This window comes from Alnus glutinosa, chromosome 3 (genome assembly GCF_958979055.1).
Source record: "Alnus glutinosa chromosome 3, dhAlnGlut1.1, whole genome shotgun sequence".
Taxonomy (NCBI): Eukaryota; Viridiplantae; Streptophyta; class Magnoliopsida; order Fagales; family Betulaceae; genus Alnus; species Alnus glutinosa.
Window position 1 is genome coordinate 10,342,861 of NC_084888.1, and position 21,226 is coordinate 10,364,086.

The following is a 21,226-nucleotide window of genomic DNA, read 5'->3' on the forward strand; positions in this document are numbered from 1 at the left end:
TGATCTGATGATCAGATTTAAATGTCTGTTAAAACAGCAGTTTATGACTGTTACTTAAGCAGTTATGGATGGTTTTTGTTAATCTATTATTAAATTATGAAATCAATTTTTTTTTTTTTTTTTTTTTTTTACGGTCAACGTAAAAAAGGTTAGGAATTGAAAACTTTAGCCATAGTTATGAGAGAGTAATTTCGACCGGCCGCCTTCAAACCCTCAATGAACCATCTTAACCTTTTTAATAATAATAATAATAATAAACAATTGATGTAAGGCATGATATTGATAATCATTCATATTGAAACAAATTTCATACTTTTCTGACAAATGAATGGCAATTTATCCTTTGATGGTGCTCGGATTAAATAAGTTGGAGTAGTTGCATGATCTTTTCAACAGTTATCATCTTCCCGTTACGTGATTGATGCTTCGAACTGCAAAGAAATTAAGTTGGGATAATATATAAAAGTCAACAGTATTGAAATCATGGCCCTTGAGAATGACTTTTTGCTTATATACCCCCCCCCCCCCCCCCCAAAAAAAAAAAACGATTATATAAAAATATAAAAAGAAATGGGGTCGCTCAAGCAAGAGGGGTGGAAGCTCCTTTCTCCAGAGTCCAGACTTTGACGGCTCAGTGGTTTGGGTACGCAGGACAGCGAATCCAACAAAGCCAAATGTGCTTTCAAATCAAAGTGTCAAGGAAGCAGGAAGGCTAGCTAAGGCGGCTCCGATGTTGAGGGGATTACTATCACTTAGCACTTGTGCTGATCAGAAAGTGTGCTTAAATACGAGGTTTACTAATACGAAATCGACGTTCTCGAGGCCAATCAGGTGATCTAAACAAACGATCGTTGTTGGCATTTAATTTTTATGTATTGAAGAAAGAAGATGATCCAAAGTCGTCCAATTTTAAGAGTCACGCAACATGCATCATGTCTTTCCTAAGAAAGCTCCAATGCCAACTGATATCAACCGTCCCTTTTGCATATTCTTTGGCTTATATTAGGGAATGTAATCACTTCGATCACGTGGGAGTCCTACACACCCAAATCAAGTCTAGAAGAAACCAGAGACAGCGTTAATGGAATGGCAGAGACTTTTTGGGACAATGATCTATCATATCCCGACTTGCATGTTCAACACTTCAACATCACTATATAATTGCTATATAGTAAAATGCTCCATGCTATACTACTTTTTAATATATATATATATATATAAGGGTAAGTGGAGTTAGAGGTTGAAAATATGCCCGTAAAATCAAACATGCTGGTCATCCTTGTATTTGGACAACAGGCAAGTTTCAGTTTGCTGCTAGGAATGCTGAGCTTTGTTGCTCTTAGAGTAATGCTAGAGATTATTTTTGCACTTTTTTTTTATCCTTTAAAGTTTACGTGGCTTTTAAAATTAATATTGAATTTGAAATGAATCACTATTAAATTTTGATCCAATGATAATTTTAAAATTCACATCAATTTTTAAGAATAAAAAGATGATCCGTAATATTACCCGTTGTTTTAGTGTTTTCATGCTGCTCGTTTGCAGTTAGGTCGAGTTTCTGGAGTTTGTCTTTAGCGGTAACTTAAGTTTGCTTGTAATGTATTTGTTTGTGATCTATAAAAGTTACTCAATTATCAAAAAAAAAAAAAAAAATGCATGTAACCCATGTTGATAGGTAGATAGGAGTAAATTCTACATATATATTAAATGTCCATAAAAAAATGAGGTGACTTTTTTAAAATTACCGTTATGCATGTGATTGATCAAATAATGATTTTAAAAGCCACATCATTTTTTTATGGGCACTTGATGGATACTTAATATACATGTAAAATTACTTGGTAAATAGCAAATACAGAGCAATTTTTAACCACCCACTTAAACACCCTTACTAAATAATATTACGGAAGAAAATCATTTATAAATCATAATCTTTCATTACTTTTACACAAATAAAAAAGTACTTAAACTTTAAAAAATGTCAATTTCGGTTATCGATATTTCAGAAAGTTTTAATCTCAATCATCCGTTAAGATTTTTTGTGAAATCCTATTAAAGTTGTCAAAATACACATTTCTTTTTCAGGAAAAAGAAAATTGCAAGAATTTAGGTGTTGGTAAGAATTTAAAGGAATTTACAAAAATACCCATGCCTAAATCTTTGAAAATTTATAATTTTTTTTTTTTAAAAAAAAGACAAAAGTATTTTGATAAGATTTAATGAAAAATTTCAACGAAATGTTGAAATTAAAAAATAAATACTCTAAATTAACACATTTTAAAATTTGAATACCTTTTTCTTAATTAACATTACTCTTTAAACATAGAAAGGAATAACTTGGTCAAGGTGTTGTTAGCATACGAACTTTCCTCCTTGTAGAAATGCATGAGAAGGTGAACCTAAATAACAACCCCCCTTTTGGCTTTTGCTTAATTCCTCATAAAAAATAAAAACGAACAAACGAACAAACTTTTTGACTTTTATTTCAACTCTCCATATCTAATTGTTTCCCTCACCAACCCCCGTAATAATTATACAACCCATTTCCGTTGGATGGAGTTCGGTGACCGAAGAAGACCCTTTTCTTTTTTTTTTCTTTTTTTTTTTGAAGGAAGAAGACCCACTCTTAAGCCATGTAGCCTAGCTGGTTTGTCATTATTTTTAGCTTTTGTGGCTGGCTGGTGACGTACCACGCTTAGAAGTAGTAATTTTCTAGTCACAACAAGTATAAATTAAATAATTATAGCAAGCAGGAGATGATTCAGTGGCCTCAAAAAAAAAAATTTAATGTGATTGAGCATGTGCTAGGGTGAGAATTCGACTTTCGAAATAGGTTATGACTCAGTCGGACTTGAGAGAACGCATATGGTTTCACGGTTAGGTTCCCTACTCAGAAATTTTTTTTAACGTGATTGAGCATTTACTAAGGTGAGAATTCGACTTTCGAAATAGGGTATGACTCAGTCGGGCTTAAGAGAGCGCATACGGTTTCACTGTTAGGTCCCCTACTCAAAAAATAATTTTAACGTGATTGAGCATGTACTAAGATGAAAATTCGACTTTTGAAATAAGTTATGATTTTATCAGACTTGAAAGAACGTATACAATTTAACTGTTAGGTCCCCACTCTACAGTCGGACTTGAGAGTGCGTGCTATCATCATGCACTCTCTCATGATGCAAAATTAACACATAATCAACATATCGACCAAGTAGATTGAGACACGGTTTAAACATCATTTTCCAAGCAAATCCAATTTTTGGTGAGGGCCATCATCAACATCGAGAATGTAACCACTTCCAACTGCAAGTCTGCAATCCAACATTACAAAAAAAAAAAAAAAAAAAAAAAAAAAAAAGGGGAAAAATTTATTCTCTAAAATTAAATTCCGTCAACTTAATTAACCGGTTTCGCTAGTGTAACACTGACCTAAATAGATGATACGTGTCATAATTTTATTGGCTCCGACATGTTACACTATCGGAATCAGTTAATTTAATGGACGGAATTTGGTTGTATAAGTAAATTGTTCTTTTTGTATACCTTAGATACTTCTGAATTCATTTTGATACCACAAAAAATTAATTGTAAATAGGTAAATCATATGAACTAATTCTACAATTTTTTTTTTTAAAAAAAAAAATGTAAAAAGTGTAAAGGAAAAAAATCTGACAACTGAAGTATCGAAAGTAAAACAAGGGTACTTCATTCAGCCATTGCCCTTTTCTTAAGATTTGCACATCTGTACATGTTTCTTAGAATTGGGGCGTATAGGCTATAGCTGCCTGCCAAGGCTACCTACTAATTATATTATTTTGTTTAATTAGTAAATTTTCATAAACGCTAATTAAATGTTTCTATTGAAGATTGGATCTGAGTAGCATTTTTGTTTTTGTTATTATGAAATATGAATGTTCTCGATGTAATCCAAGGCAAAGATGCTCTTAATTTAGGCCTTAAAAAATTGGCCCTTCTCAATCAACATTGGATTAATAATGTTGGGTAAAGAGTTGAAAGTGATATGCCATGTGAGTCGTCACAGTTTACAAGACGGTCATTAGGGGTGTACAAACGGAACAGTTATAACTGCTTTAAAATCGCTAACCTAGTGATTTTAGCCAAAAATCGGGCCAAAACCGGCCAAATTGGGTCCAAAATTGACCCAAAATCCAAATTAAAAAGTGGTTATATAACCGCCGGTTATATAGTCAATAACCGCTAACCGGCAGTTATAAAAATAACCACCTCCACCTAGGCGGTTAGCAGTTGCGGTTGGTAAAATGCAATAACCGCCTAAGCGGTTAGCGGTTTTAGCCAATAACCGCCGGTTATAACCGTTTGTACACCCCTAAATTGGCCATTTAAGTATGAATTGACTTAATTTCATACGATATGGGTATCAAATATTTTATTAAGAGATAAATATTAAAATAATGTGGAGTTTATTTATTAAGTATGATCAAAATAATTAATAAAAAAAAAATGTTACGGGTACCAATAAATAAACTTAACATCATTTTAATACTCATCTCTTAGTAAAATATTTAATACCCTAAATATTGCTTTTTTCTCATTTCCTCTCACGACTCTCTTTCTCCATCGCAACACGACGGACTAGGTGAAGGACGAGAGCAACACATGATGGCGTCGAGCACAACGGGATGACGATATTCATCGATGGATGAGAGATCTGGACGATGAGGGGTGATTCAATGAAGCCTGACGAAGGAAAATACTCACAATATAAGGGGCAACGTACACATGGTTGAAAAGTGGCTAACTATGGTGATAGACAGCTTGTAATGCCCCGAAAAATTAATTAATTAGTAATTAACTTTTGAGTGCCTTCGAGGCCTATTTACAAAATAAATAAATTCCTAGAGACCTTTATTTCTCAAAAATAAAAATATAAATATAAATATAAACAGTAGAAGTACATAAATTTCCTTTTATTCTATAAATATTTATTATTACAATTTACAACTGTAGCTTTTACTAAAAATCTCTACATAACTTACATCATTACATTATACACATAATCACGGTAAAGAATATATAAACTAAACTTTCATATACATTTAAAAACACTACACATGTAATGTCAATTAAAAGTACTAGTTACGAAGAGTAACCCTCAAAATCTTGCAATGGATCCTCAAATGATAGCACCTCATTACACTACAAAAAATTTGACATTTCATCACGTGGCTACAGTAAACGGCATTGTAGCCATGTCACGATTTAATCACGTAGGTAATTTACCACGTCGCGATTTTGCCACGTGGGTAATTTACCACGTCGAAATGTACCGTGTGGGTAATTTGTCACGTCACCAATTAACCACGTGACAAATAAACCACATGGCTAATTTATTTTTAAAAAAAAAAATCAATTTTTTGAGGATTTGAAAATTTAGCTACATGCTTTATTTGCCACATCGCCAATTAGTGACGTGGCATATAAACCACAAGGCTATTTTAAAAAAAAAAAAAAAAAAAAAAAATCAGTTTTTTGAGGATTTGAAATTTTAGCCACGTGCTTTATTGGCCACGTTGCCAATTAGCCACGTGGCTAATTATCATTAACTGCTGAAACGCGTTGGAGGGAATTTTCCCTCCAACCCGTTTCTAATTTCCCTCCTCTTTATCTCTCATTTTTTTTCATTTTTTTGTCGGAACTCGTGTTCTCTATGTTCTTTTTTTTTTTGAACACCGTACAATTCTCTCATTCTTTGTTCTTTTTTTCTTTGTGTTTAAACTGGCCAATTTTTGTGTGTGTGTGTGTGTGTGTGTGTTTTTTTTTATAGAAGACAACGACTCACCCCCACCCGGCCGCACGACTCGATCGTCACCACCCGGAGAAGCTCGTTTTCGTTATCGGTTACGGAGAAACTTGTTGCCCAGATAATCAACCCTAGAGGGGGGAGGGTGAACAGGGTTGATAGCAAAATTTTCTTTTAATAAAAATTATACTAAATTAGGAGTTTAGAACAATATAAGATGCAGTATAATGCAGAGAATATAAATGTGAGAACAATAATAAGAGATAGGGAGAGAGATATTCAAACTCAACGATTTATCGTGGTTCGGTCCACCTGACCTACGGCCACTCCCCAAGTACACCACTTGAGATTTCAATCCACAAATCCAAACTCCTTACAGGTGGAGTTCAAATCTTTACACACCAAGAGTACACCACTCTTCTTCACAAGGTGAAAAATCCCCTTCACACCTCACAAGAGTCACACCAACCCTCTTGACACAATTGATTGTGGATAGGATTTGAGATTTCTCTCACAATGACAATTCTCCTTTCTGAGAATGATATACAAATAAAGTTTTTACAACAATATCTCTCTCACTAGAACTCTTGTATGCATTGAAATTGAAGGGCTCAAATGAACTTGAATATATGAAAAGAAATAGTGGTTTGAGTTCTAAGCTTGTTTGTTTCTCACTTGATTGATAATTATGAAAATGAGAACTAAGGTCATGTATTTATAGGTCTAGCAAGAATATGACCATTAGAGAGAATTTGAATTTTGCTAGCTAATTTTCAAATTTGCAATTAGATTTTCAAAGTCAGAAATTGTTGCTAGCTAACTTTTCAAATTTGCAATCAGATTTTCATAGTCAGAAATTGTTACTAGCTAATTATTCAAAGATGAAATATGCCTTTGATTCTTTTTGGTCCTTTGAGAATGTGTGCTCGAATGTTTCTTGCAACTATCATACTTGAAGTGAGATATAATTTGTTATCATCAAAATATTTGCAACATAATTAGATTGACATCATAGGGCTAACAAAACTTGTTCTTGTTCTCGTCGTCTCGCCGAGGACCTAGTGATTTTTTGGGTTGGATTTCATGGGGGAGGAAGGGGAAGGAAAAGTGGTTGTTGATGATGAGGAAAAGTGGCCGTTGCTTTTTTTTCGTCGCCGGGGAAGGAAAATCTAGGCCTTGAGCTTGCTGGCCTTCACAGGTTCTTGACAACGTCGTCGATGAGGAGGTGGACAAAGGTTCAATTTGAATCTTGCCAGCCCTCGCTGGATCTCAACGACGTCGTCGAAGATGAGGTAGATAAAGATCCGGAGCGGATCTCGCCGGAGATCCAAAGATATATATATATATATATATATATATATATGATTTTAGCGACATCGGTTAGGGGTAGGTGGCTAAAAGTGACTATGTTCCTTTTAAAATAAATAAATAAATAATAATAATAATAATAAAAATTGCATTTAGCAACATGTTAGTGGCACGTGGCTAAAAGTGTCACATCGCTAAATAACCACATACTTAATGTAACACCCCGGTCCCATATTGGGAAGAGATGAATAGTTCACATAGAGTTAGTAGTTTATAAAGATACTCATGGGTGTTAAGTCCCACATTGCTTAGTTACTAGGTGAAACTGGGCTTTATAATGGATTCTTGGAAAAAGCTTCAAATTGACTAGTCCTTTTGGGGTGATAGCGCAGATGTGGCTAGCGCTTTTCTTTGGGTCGTTACAAATGGTATCAGAGCCACCTAGTAATGCCAGGTCATGTGGTACTGGAGCACTACATGACATGGCCCTGACGGGGAGGAAAAGCGCTAGCCACATCTGCGCTATCACCTCAAAAGGACTAGTCAATTTGAAGCTTTTCTAAGAATCCATTATAAAGCCCAGTTTCACCTAGTAACTAGGCAATGTGGAACTTAACACCCATGAATATCTTTATAAACTACTAACTCTATGTGAACTATTCATCTCTTCCCAATATGGGCCGGGGTGTTACAAACTCCCCCCCTTAAACCCCTAACGTCCCCGTCAGGGCCATGTCATGCAGTGCTCCAGTACCACATGACCTGTCATTACAACCTAGCTCTGATACCATTTGTAACGACCCACCCCCAATGACACAATATTGTCCGCTTTTAGCTCCCCATACCAGACTTCTCACTTCCCAGGAGGTCACCCATCCTGGGATTGCTCTCGCAGCGGCTCGCTTCACTGCGGAGTTCTGATAGGTTCATTGCCATCACGGCTTTAAAACGCGTTGTGTCATAAATGGTGCATTTATACATATAAGCACATCCTCATTCCCAGGCGATGTGGGACGTCACACTTAAAATGCTACGTTGCTAAATAACCACATATTTAAAAGGCTACATCACTAATTGCTATATAGTGATAACCTGATTAGCGACATGGGACCCACGTGGATGACCCTCATCTACGTGGCTAACTGAATGTGGCTAAAAAATGTTTTTTTTTTTTTTTTAGTGTCAATATCTTTACACCGAGCGGTCACACCAAGATGTTTTATAGGTGAAGGAAAGTAAAACGTAAGTGACTATGAACATTTAATTATGTAGGTATTCTAATTCAACGTTCTTTTCCAAATTAAACCATTTAGGAACATTTCTCTTAATACATCTTACTCAAACCATTCCCTTTATAAACATCGTCATTTTATGCATCAAGTGTTGTAGCAAAGTTGTGCTTGTTTTTTTACTCATCACATTTCGACAATGATTGGTTTGTTCAACCTTTCTATGCGGAACCCTATCATTTTTGCCCAAAACCCCTGGACCAAGTTGCAGGATGGTCGGGTTGGCAAACCAAGTCAAGCAATTTGTGGAGTGAGCATGTGGCGCATGAAAAGCGTATTGCGCGTGTTGCGTGTGGGAAATGCGAGGTGTATGAAGACAAAGGCACGTGACTCGTTGTAGAGTCGCCGGCGCATGAGAGCGAGTGGTAAAGTGGCAATGCACGGTAGATACCTTGACCGATGCCTGACAGCACGTCTGTCCTTCGATGTCAGTGTTCTTTGCGAATCTAGACTTGTCAGCGTCAATTCTATCGACTAGTGCAATCACCGAGATGATTGGTCGAGCGTGACTATGCGATAGGGGTCAGATTAGAGTAAGATGCGAAGTTGGAGTTGGAATTCATTAGGATTAGATTAGGTAAGATTAGGATTAAAATTTATTTGAATTTGAATATTAGAACTTTATGTGTTATCACTTTAGGCTTTATCTGTTTGTATTTCTATTTAAAGGTCATTTGGTCGTTAATGAGTATAGAGAGAATTAGTATAAACTTTTGTCTTGTGGTTTGTTTCCAGCATTAATTGGATTCACTTGGGGTCTGTCTCCGGCCATTAATTAGAATTCATTATCACCTTTCATTTTCACATTCCTTCATTATTCATCAATTTCATTAGAAAGCACCCATCACTATGTGTGGTTGCAAGGACAAAATCTTCAGGTGGAGTGTGGCTGCCGTTGGCGTCGCACTTTCACAGATCTATTCTTTGCAAGTTTGATTCTAGCTTATTCTTCCAGAACGAGTTGCGGTGAAAGTGAGGAAGTTGGGAGGCACGTGAACCACATGGACGACTTGCAGAATATTCAGACAACATGTGATAGGTCTAATTGGACTAATTAGGCTACAGAATAATACCATGTAGAAATATATGATCGGATTAATATGTGTGAGAAAGAAAGAGCGAAAGCAGAGAGAGAACTTAACGAAATGTTTGGGCTACATCTTTATATTAATATGTATTGCCATAGCCTCTATTTACAGGGAGGCTATGAATATTAAAAAATATAAACTTTAAAATAATTAAGAGATGGAATACACCATAGCCTTTCTAGAATAGCCCATATTTTTTGAATAGTCTAACATTATTAAAGTGAATCAGAAAATTCAAAGATTTCAAATGCAAATAATTTTATTTTTCCGCCCCTGTCGCCGTCGGTGTGGCAAGTGGCAAGTCGCAAGTCTCAATCGCCTAACAAAATTTAGCCAACCAAAATAGAACGTTGACAAATGTTGCCTATTTTTCCCACAGAAATGAAATTAAAAAAAGAAAATGCAGTGGATATGGTCGATCACTGCTCAAAAAGTGGATTTTACCAAAAAAATATTCTTCAAAATGAAAATTCTGCCGCCTGTACCATCTTCTCTCTACTCTCCCTACATGGAAGTATAAGTAATTAAGTACCCACAAAGGAATGGGACTTGCATCAGCTCTCTCTCTCTCTCCCTCTCTCTAAGAAGGAATAGAGAGTGGCCTTTCCAACAACATTTGGGGAGGAAAAGTACCAAAAAGGTGGGAGACAGGAATTTCCAATCCCCACCAAACCAATCCCTTCCTTTCCTTTCCCCTCTCTGTTTCTGGATAGAGAATTCAGCTTCATTTTCCCTTGTATTTCAAGAAAACCAATTAAGTAAGTACATCTTTCATGTCCCTGATTTTTGTTAATTGGTTGATGCATCTAAAAAACAAACATAATTGGTTCTTAAATTTTATGTTGCTTTTGCTTTTCAAATGATGTGAAAACACTCCACAGCTCAATCAAACAGTTGTGTCGGGTTCTGTTGAGGTTACATGGTACCTTGGCTTTTCTAACACTTGTATTAAGCTCAAGTTACCGAGCTTAACATACTTAAATTTCATTTCTTTTTCTTTCTTTCCTTTTCTCAGCAACCAAACAGAAGCAACAGGTTATTTTCTCCTTCTTCTTTTTTTCGAACTTTTGAGTGTCCATTAATCTAACTTTTAGGATCTGGGCATGTTCCAGTTTCGGTAAATTCATTAGAAGAAGAAGAAGAAGAAGAAGAAGATGGAGGGTCTAGATAAAGCCAGAGGCTCGGAAAGGCGGGCAGGGCATCACAGCTTCAGCAGAAGCATAAGCAGGACTATGAGCAAGCATAGTTGGAGCATGGAAGATGTATTTGCAGGTGGCAGGCAATCTCGTCGCAACAGTCAAGTCGACGAAGATGAAGAAGCTCTGAAATGGGCTGCCATAGAGAAGTTACCAACGTATGATCGTTTAAGAACAAGTATCATAAATTCTTACATGGAGAATGAGCCCCTGGCGCACAAGGAAGTGGATGTTCGAAAGCTAGATATGGATGAAAGGCAACAATTCATTGATAGGATTTTCAAGGTTGCAGAGGAAGATAATGAGAAGTTCTTGAAGAAGTTTAGAAATAGAGTTGACAAGTAAGTTTCTTGATCCTTACCTCATGGACTTTTTCAACTCTATCCTGTTTTCCCACATGACAAACAAAAATAGACGGCCAGTTTTTGTCAGTTTATGTCACGAATCTTGTTTTATTTGTGCCCGGCCGCCCTTTGCCACTGCCAATGGCATCAAAGGCAACATGGGTTTGACTTAACTTGCGATGATTAGCCTTATTAAACACTAAATTTTATTTTAATTTCAGGGTTGGAATCCGACTTCCTACAGTTGAAGTTAGGTTTGAACATTTAACGATCGAGGCAGATTGCCATGTTGGCTCAAGAGCTCTTCCCACTCTTCCAAATACTGCCCGAAATATTCTAGAATCGGGTCTTGGTATTCTTGGGGTTGGAATGGCCAAGAGAACAAAATTAACAATTCTCAAGGATGCATCAGGAATTATTAAACCGTCGAGGTATATAAATTAATTAAGGCTTTAATTTTAATTAGTGTGTAATATATGTAATATCTACTTCAAGAAAGAATTAATGGCGTACTTCAAGCAGGTGGAGTTATATAATCTACCAACTTTGAGATGAGAAGTTCTTAATCTTGGAGTTAACTCCACAGGAGCCCATAAAAGTTGGTCATGGGGTGTTATTATTTTATACCAATCATTTTAATGTATCCTTTATTATTTTGTTATAGGATGGCCCTTTTGTTAGGCCCCCCGTCCTCTGGTAAAACAACCCTTTTGCTGGCATTGGCCGGGAAGTTGGACCCAAGCTTAAAGGTCTGATCTCACTCAGTACTCTGGCAACTAAGAAAAAATCCTCAAAAAAAAATTAGATAGAATGGGATAATGAATTTTTATTTTTTATTTTTTTCATGGAACAGGTTAGAGGAGAAATCACTTACAATGGGTGCAGGCTCAATGAATTTGTACCTAAGAAGACATCAGCATACATTAGCCAAAATGATGTCCATGTTGGAGAAATGACTGTGAAAGAAACTCTAGATTTCTCGGCAAGATGCCAAGGGGTTGGGACTCGATATGGTAAGAAAAATGATTCATTCCGTCTCCCGGTTCTTCTCACATCACCATTGGTATGTGAGGCTCGTGTATATTCCACACACTCGACCCCACATATCTAATGGTGCTTTTCAAAAGCACTCACATGTTCTTGTTTTGACATAAACAATTTGATTGATATGATCGACTGTGTTATATATACAGATCTCCTAAGTGAACTTGGAAGAAGGGAAAAGGAAGCTGGCATATTTCCAGAGGCAGAAGTTGACCTTTTCATGAAGGCAACAGCAATGGAAGGAGTTGAGAGCAGCCTGATTACTGACTACACTCTGAAAGTAAGTACTCAAAAATATTCCACCTTTCCCTGTTCATCTTTGCCCTTTTCATGGTTATCAAGAAATTCCAACAAAATCACCGAATTTTTTGGTCCAATTTTTCTCCTCACCTACCCCGTCGATCTTGCTCTTTATTGTTCTTTGACATTTTCGCTGGTGACAAGCATTTGTTCACACAATAACATGCCTTTTTTTCCAAATCAGCGACCAACCACCTTCTTACTTTCTACAGAAACTTTGAATTGCCATTTTTCCTTTTCATACTGGTCATTTTTTTTTATTTTTTTTTTTTAATTTTTTTACTTTATTGGTGTTGAATGGAACAGATATTAGGGATCGATATATGCAAGGACACCATTGTTGGAGATGATATGCAACGAGGGATATCGGGTGGACAGAAAAAACGAGTAACAACAGGTTAATAACTAGCTTTTAAGCTTAATTATTATATATCAATCTTTTATATATATATATATATTCAGCTAATTAATGACAATGTTGGATCTCATATTCTCAAGATTTGGACTTTGAACAATGGTTAATTAAATGTATCCGCAGAACAAAGTCGTGACTCGTGAGCTATCACCTTGCACCTACCACCTTTGTTACATAAAAGAAAAATTGATCATTTTGTATTTTTCGAAGCCCCCAAAAGAGCCAATATTATAACCCAACCCTTGTGTCATCTTTCGGACCTTTCACATGCGTAACTTGCAGCCAAAAGATTAGATGGCATTGTTGTCTTTAGATGAAGAATGAGATAGGCCTTGTATTTGTAGAATTAAGTTGAAAGGTGTATCGTATATATCCAAATATAGCCAAGCCCAACTACCCTACAAAGAAAAGTAGTCATGGTAGGGTTGGATGAGGTGCTAATCCCATCTATATGATCCCAAATTTTATACCTCATAAAAATCTAATATACTTTCCATATCTGTACCAATTAACACTAAATAGGTGGTCCATGGTCCATGGTCCATGGATGGCCTACAAAGAGAATTCCGTGTATTAGATTCGGACATGTAGATGTAGCTACCGTTCTTGATAATATCTGCATCCACCGCATAATGTAATTATCATTTTTAGGTAACCGTATCCGCATCCTCATCATACGATTACTAACCGCTATCTGCGCGATTATTAACCGTTATTTGCATATCAGGTAATAGGCTTTTTGGGCATTCTATAGGTTTCTATTAGGGCCTATTTGAAACTGTTTTAAAAATAGTTTCGACTTAATTTAGCGTTATCATCATGAGAGGCAGACGATAGTAGCTTTATATATAAAGACTATGTGGATGCAGTTAATATATCTTAAAACCGGCCACAATTCGCATTTACATATAATTGCGGTTATTATCGGTCTGCATGTATACTCGTACCCTTTATTACTTGTCAATTTTTTTTTTTTTTTTTGGGGTGGTCCGACAGTTGGTAACTTAGTCTAATCAAGTGGGTCCATTGGCAAGAAAAAGAAAGATTTGTGTAGATACAGGGTGGACTAAAATTAAAGTAAACATAAGGCTTTGGTTTATTGTGATGGGCACCTTGTAATTTGGTTGTTTAATACCTAATAATACAGGAGAGATGATTGTTGGGCCAACAAAGACACTGTTCATGGATGAGATATCCACCGGTCTTGATAGCTCCACCACATTCCAAATAGTGAAATGTTTGCAGCAGATTGTACATCTCACGGAGGCCACCATCCTGATGTCCCTACTCCAGCCCGCTCCTGAGACGTTCGATCTCTTCGATGACATCATCCTCCTATCGGAGGGCCAGATTGTATACCAGGGCCCAAGAGAGCACATAGTCGAGTTCTTTGAGAGCTGTGGATTCAAGTGTCCAGAGAGAAAGGGGACCGCTGATTTCTTGCAGGAGGTAAAGACTAACGTTATTTACTTTACTTGTACGACATAACGGATGAAATGATTTGATAGTAAAAATTAATTTTAAAATTTTAAAAAATTGATTAAAATTATTTATTTATCTTGTTATTACACCTTCAAATTTTTAAAAATGACATTGAGGCCTTCCAAAGTACCATTGCGTGTCAAATTAGAAATTTTTACATTTTTATCTTCAAAATACCCTTAAAGTTATTAAAACATAACCATTTGATTAAAATTATTAAAAAATTAAACAAAAAAAAAAATTAAAAACACCAAAAAGGGGTGGCCCTTTTTATATTAGTCACCTTAAAATTTTCTTCTTCAAATGGTTATTTTTATAATTTTTTTTAAAAAAAAGTGCACATAACCCCTTCAAACTATCACGTCATTGTCAATGTCCCTCTTTCAAACTACCAATTGTGTCAATCTCCCCCTCCCTTATAAACTCACGAAAAATTTCAATGTCACTCCTAATGACAAAAATTCCCTTCATAAAATTATTAATTTTTTTTTAAAAAAAAATCTAAAATAAAAAAAGTTATATAAAAAAAACTAAAAAGCTAAAAACAAATAATAAATAAATAAAAACGGGTTTTTTTAATTCTTTTTATAATTTTCAGTTTTTTTTCATCTTTTTTTTTTTAATTTTTCTTTTCTTTTTTTCCTTAATTTTTTTTACGGATTTTATTTTTTTAGTTTTTTCTTCGAATTTATAAGAACATTTTTGTTTTATTGAAAAAAAAATTATGGTCAATTTTGTCTTTTTGTTGGTCTTAGGGGGGTCATTGACATGTTTTGATAGTTTGAGAGTAGGACATTGACAATTGAGTGGTAGTTTGAGGAAAATATATATGTACTTTTCTATAATTTTTCTTTTTAGTAACTTCAATAGTATTTTGGAGAGAAAAATGAAGAATTGTCTATTTTGACACTCGATGGTAATATGCGGAGCGTTAACGTCACTTTTTAAAGTTTGAAGACATAATTACAAAATTAGTGATATTTCGAGAAGTTAAAAGTATATTTTTTTCTCAACTCTTATGCGTTTACAAATATTACTGATATGTGAAAATCACGTTGTTCATCCAACCTCTACTAAAGAACATTAGAAACCGAGACGGCAACTAATTAGTAGGAATCTTAATACGTACAGGTTACATCAAGGAAGGACCAAGAGCAGTATTGGGCAGACAGGACAAGACCGTACCGGTTCATATCAGTGTCTGAATTCGCAAGCCGGTTCAAGAGTTTCCATGTGGGCATGCGGCTTGAAAATGAGCTCTCGGTCACCTTCGACAAGTCGCAAGCCCATGGAGCAGCCCTGGTGTACAAGAAATATTCAGTCCCAAAAATGGAACTCCTAAAGGCAAGCTTTGACAAAGAATGGCTGCTGATAAAGAGGAACTCTTTTGTGTACGTTTTCAAGACCATCCAACTCATTGTCGTGGCATTAATAGCGTCGACAGTGTTCTTAAGGACAGAAATGCACAATAGAACCGAGGAAGATGGGGCAGTATACATTGGTGCACTTGTGTTTGGGTTGATCATCAACATGTTCAATGGTTTTGCCGAGCTGGCACTGACCATTCAAAGGCTTCCTGTATTTTACAAGCATAGAGAGCTCCTCTTCCACCCAGCTTGGACTTACACACTGCCCACCGTGCTGCTCAGGATCCCCATTTCTGTTTTCGAGACCATTGTTTGGATGGTCATGACATACTACACCATCGGATATGCACCTGAAGCTAGCAGGTAACTTTAGTTAATGAAACCACTTATACTATAATTATCTTTTCCGAATGAATTAGAATCAGGGAAAATATACTTAAGCTTCCGCTACTAATGCCCGTTTTCAACTTGGCTTCATGAACTGTCAAGTGTGATATTACGCTGCCAGAGTGACGTGGTAGTTTGGTATATCATAGTATTGCACTTGACAGTTTATGGGGCCAACTTCAAACTGGGTGTTAGTTCAGGGGCTTAAGTATAATGGTGAATATATATTATGAGGTACATGCTTTAAAAAATTTCAAAAAAGAACAAGTTTGAAAAGTGAGGATTCTGACTCATTCCCGTGGACAGGTTTTTCAAGCAACTATTTTTGATATTTCTGATCCAACAAATGGCTGCCGGGCTCTTTAGGCTCATTGCTGGAGTCTGCAGGACCATGATCATCGCCAATACTGGTGGAACTCTCTGTCTCCTCCTTGTTTTCCTACTTGGAGGTTTCATGGTTCCTAGAGGTTGGTACAAAACCTGTATATATTCAAAGAGATCGAGTTAATATTACCAGTATGACGCATATTCATTGAGAATTGGTTTGATCACAACAGGTCAAATTCCAGTCTGGTGGAGGTGGGGCTATTGGGCTTCACCTTTGACATACGGTTACAATGCCATTTCTGTAAACGAATTGCTTGCTCCGAGATGGACCAACAAATTTGTATGTTGTTTACGCTACCTACCTGCTTTCCTTACAATGTCATTACCGTAAAGAATGCAAGTTTCTTAGCAATTCTTGATTCAACTGCAGGCTTCAGATAATACAACCCCATTGGGTGTGGCCGTACTTAATAACATTGATGTTTTCCCTGAAAAAAATTGGTTCTGGATTGGCTCAGGAGCACTTCTGGGCTTCACAGTTCTCTTCAACATTCTGTTCACCTTTGCGCTTATGTACCTTAACCGTAAGAGCAACATTCTGTTCAAGGGTGTTTGAGAATTTACTACTTCAATTTGGTTTCCTTCAAATGACATTTTTTTTTTCTCTCTCTTGTTTGTTTGATATACCAGCAACGGGAAGGCCGCAAGCAGTAATATCTGAAGAAGCTGCAGACGAGATGGAAGCTGAACAAGAGGAATCAAAGGAAGAACCACGACTCAGAAGGCCTATGTCAAAGAGAGATTCTAATGCTCAATCACTGTCTGCTTTTGATGGAAACAATACAAGTATGCAACAAAACAATACAGTAAATTTTAGTCTTTTGCGAGCGCAGTCAATCGTCAATGTGAATTACATGATGTTTATTTGGTTCCTTAATTGGACTCGATCAAAAATATCTCAGGAGAAATGGCAATCCGGAGAATGAACAGCCGATCTAATAGCTATGGGATAAGTAGAAATGATTCAGCTGTTGATGCAGCCAACGGTGTTGCCCCTAAGAGAGGAATGGTTCTTCCATTTGCTCCTCTGGCAATGTCCTTTGACAGTGTGAATTACTATGTGGACATGCCCCCTGTAAGAATCCTTCATCTTTCATTCCTTTTTTCACCTCACCAGATAACGTGTATTCATATATATGTATATATTGGTTCTTAATTAGAAACATTAAAGATAGTTTCTTTTAGAGTGCAACTAAACTACCTTTGTTGTCCCTGACAGGAAATGAAAGAACAAGGAGTAGCGGAGGACAGGCTACAATTGCTTCGGGAAGTAACGGGTGCATTTAGGCCTGGGGTCTTGACAGCACTAATGGGAGTAAGTGGAGCTGGAAAGACAACATTGATGGATGTTTTAGCAGGAAGAAAGACGGGTGGTTACATTGAAGGTGATATTAGAATCTCCGGATTCCCTAAGAAACAAGAAACCTTTGCAAGAATCTCTGGTTACTGTGAACAAAATGATATCCACTCGCCCCAAGTCACCATTAAAGAATCCTTGATTTACTCGGCTTTCCTTCGACTTCCTAAAGAAGTCAGCACCGAGGAAAAGATGGTAAGGGTATAAATTTTTTTGATAACTTCTACTAAGCCTTGTATGTGGCAAACTTTTAAGAGACAATTTCTTCTTGGGTCTTATCTTTTCAGATATTTGTTGATCAAGTGATGGAACTGGTAGAGCTAGTCAATCTTAAGGACGCAATAGTAGGGCTTCCAGGGATTACAGGGTTGTCAACAGAACAGCGAAAGAGGTTGACTATTGCTGTTGAGCTTGTTGCTAATCCCTCCATCATTTTCATGGACGAACCAACTTCAGGTCTTGATGCGAGGGCAGCAGCTATTGTCATGCGGACTGTGAGAAACACGGTGGACACTGGAAGAACGGTTGTGTGCACTATTCACCAGCCTAGCATTGATATCTTCGAAGCATTTGATGAGCTACTGCTGATGAAGAGAGGAGGACAAGTGATCTACTCTGGACCATTGGGTCGGAATTCCCAGAAAATTATTGAATATTTTGAGGTACTTTATCTTAATTCCTATATGTTTTTCTTCAACAAATTAATAGTTACAAACAGCAAAATAAAATTGATCACCTATATATGCTGATTTCGCAGGAAATTCCTGGAGTCCCCAGAATTAAAGAAAAGTACAACCCAGCAACATGGATGCTTGAAGTGAGCTCAATGGCTGCTGAAGTCAGGCTTGGAATTGAATTTGCTGAACACTACAAATCATCATCCTTGCATCAGTAAGTCAAGTGTTTATGAACGAATAGCAGTATTGATTATCGATCGCGAGCTAACAAGTAGTGTGTTTATGAGCAGGAGAAACAAGGCATTGGTGAGAGAGTTGAGCACGCCGCCGCCCGGAGCAAAAGACCTTTATTTTGCCACTCAATATTCTCAGCCCCCATGGGAGCAGTTCAAATCTTGCTTATGGAAGCAATGGTGGACTTATTGGAGAAGTCCGGATTATAACCTTGTTAGAATCTTTTTCACCATTATTGCAGCCCTCATGATGGGGACAATTTTCTGGAGAGTTGGATCCAAAAGGTCTGTTAATTTGATCAGTTTCCTTATCAAATAACTAGCTCTCAACTTTCATCATTATGTTGACTAGGTAGCTAATTTGTTTTCCTGGTCTTGAATGGTTCATGCTATAGGGCGGACTCGGGTGATCTAAGTATGGTCATCGGAGCTATGTATGGTTCTGTTCTGTTTGTAGGAATTAATAACTGCTCAACAGTACAACCGATAGTAGCCATTGAAAGAACAGTTTTTTATCGAGAAAGAGCTGCCGGGATGTACTCTGCATTGCCTTATGCCCTTGCACAGGTCACAAGCCACTTTAATTTATACAATTATTTCATCACTAAATTAAATGTTCAATATTTGATATGCATATATGCATGCATGCAGGTGGTTGTTGAAATTCCGTACGTGTTTGCTCAAACTATATATTATACAATTCCTGTGTATGCCATGGCCAGCTTTGAATGGACAGCCGCCAAATTCTTTTGGTTCTTTTTTATCTCCTTCTTCTCCTTCCTCTACTTCACATACTACGGCATGATGACTGTATCCGTCACTCCCAACCACCAAGTAGCATCCATTTTTGCAGCAGCTTTCTATTCTCTCTTCAATCTTTTCTCAGGCTTCTTCATCCCAAGACCTGTAAGTAGTATATTTCTTTCCTGTTAAATAACTCGATCTCTAAGAATAACTAATTAATAATGGATTTTGACATTTACTTTTTTCATTGATTTTTGAACAAATTCAGAGAATTCCAAAGTGGTGGGTTTGGTATTACTGGATTTGTCCAGTTGCATGGACAGTTTATGGATTGATTGTGTCACAATATGGTGATGTGGAGTCCACAATTAAAGTGCCCGGAATGGAGGTAGACCCGACTATTAAATGGTATATAGAAGACCATTTCGGGTACAACCCAAATTTCATGGGCCCAGTTGCTGGAGTTTTGGTTGGCTTCGCGGTCTTCTTCGCCTTCATGTTTGCCTATTGCATAAGGACTCTCAACTTCCAGATGAGATAGAAGATGTACGTTTATGAAACAAATTCTTGTTGTACCAGATTATATTAATCGCATAGTCATTCCTGTATATATAAAAGGAAAATGTTAGATTTACAACACCAATACAATAACGGTACAACAATCCCTCACATGAGAGTGGGTTCTACATACTGGAGCCCACCCTCATGTGAGGGATTGTTGTGCAATTGTTGTATTAGTGTTGTACAAGAATCAAATCCCTATATAAAATAGAAGTAATTAAAGCCGTTACGATCTATTGAAAACTGACAATTGTATGAGGCTTGATTCTAAATTACTATTATTATTTAAACTTAATTAAGGATCGATGTTTTGATTGAAAGAAGCATATATATATATATATATATATATGTTCATTACTAAGCAAGATCGAGTTTGGTTAAAGAAATTAATCTGAAATTAGGTTGTTTACAATTGCCATCATGAATTACTACAACCAACGTAACCTATTCATTTAGCAACGATTAGTGAAACTATTATTATTATTTATTCTGTTCTGTTTCATTCTTTCATTAGTTGACTTTTTTTCTTCCTAAGAAGCTTTTCATTAGTGTTTTTCTTTCTTTCTGGGCAGATCAACATATATTACTAAAACAAAGCATAAATACAAAAGGCAAGAGTAATTTTATACGTACATTAAGTGTCTATCAAGTGTCCATTAAAAAATGAGGTGGTTTTTAAAATGTGATTGATCAAATGATGATTTTGATCAAATGGTAATTCCTGGACGTACCAAGCCAAATGAAAGAAAAAAAAAAAATCCAATTTTGCTTGAGACTTGATTTGTTTTTCCGGCTACAAGGTCCACAAATTGCTTTTTTAGGTTTTTCTAATTTGAGTAACCCAAGAATGAGTTCCTTCTTGAAAGCTCTGACGATATCCTTGAAATTTAAGTGACCCAATCGTTGATGGCATAACTGCACTTCATCAGTCGAGCTATATTACACTACAAAGAGATGTCTATTCTAAAGCCATAATAGTTGTTAGAAGTCTTTTGACCACACATAATCCATTTTCCTTTTTTACTGAAAACATTGCACTCCTTTGAGAATTGAACATTCCAGTCATCATCACAAGACTGACTAATGTTGAGAAGGTTGGCTTTCAGATCTTTCACATAAAAGATTTCACGAATTTCTAGGAGACCTTTATCATCTGTGATTTGTTTCCATACCCAAATGTGACACTGCCGGTCATGTACGTACTCATTGAAAAGTTTAAACACAGATTTGTCCCCCGACTAGATCGAACAAGCATTGTCAACGTA

At 36.5% G+C, this 21,226-nt stretch overlaps 1 protein-coding gene across 1 annotated transcript; it reads left to right on the forward strand.

The window, feature by feature from the left end:
• Window positions 1-9,936: 9,936 nt before the first annotated feature.
• On the forward strand, window positions 9,937-20,256 carry LOC133863446 (ABC transporter G family member 29-like). Its single transcript, XM_062299375.1, has 21 exons — window positions 9,937-10,225; window positions 10,580-11,004; window positions 11,229-11,438; window positions 11,672-11,756; window positions 11,861-12,020; window positions 12,201-12,331; window positions 12,658-12,748; window positions 13,914-14,215; window positions 15,380-15,978; window positions 16,309-16,469; window positions 16,560-16,669; window positions 16,760-16,913; window positions 17,020-17,175; window positions 17,292-17,464; window positions 17,609-17,941; window positions 18,034-18,408; window positions 18,504-18,637; window positions 18,714-18,941; window positions 19,052-19,223; window positions 19,308-19,562; window positions 19,669-20,256. Exons 2-21 carry the CDS (start codon window positions 10,622-10,624, stop codon window positions 19,939-19,941), a joined length of 4,485 nt encoding a protein of 1,494 aa, XP_062155359.1. The 5' UTR covers window positions 9,937-10,225; window positions 10,580-10,621; the 3' UTR covers window positions 19,942-20,256.
• Window positions 20,257-21,226: the final 970 nt, after the last annotated feature.

Bases quoted from the DNA above. Each gene is read 5' to 3' on its own strand.
- LOC133863446 (XM_062299375.1), top strand. From the start codon at position 10,622: ATGGAGGGTCTAGATAAAGCCAGAGGCTCGGAAAGGCGGGCAGGGCAT. The intron at 12,021-12,200 runs GTAAGAAAAATG...TTATATATACAG, and splicing joins AGGGGTTGGGACTCGATATG to ATCTCCTAAGTGAACTTGGA. The intron at 12,749-13,913 runs GTTAATAACTAG...CTAATAATACAG, and splicing joins GAAAAAACGAGTAACAACAG to GAGAGATGATTGTTGGGCCA.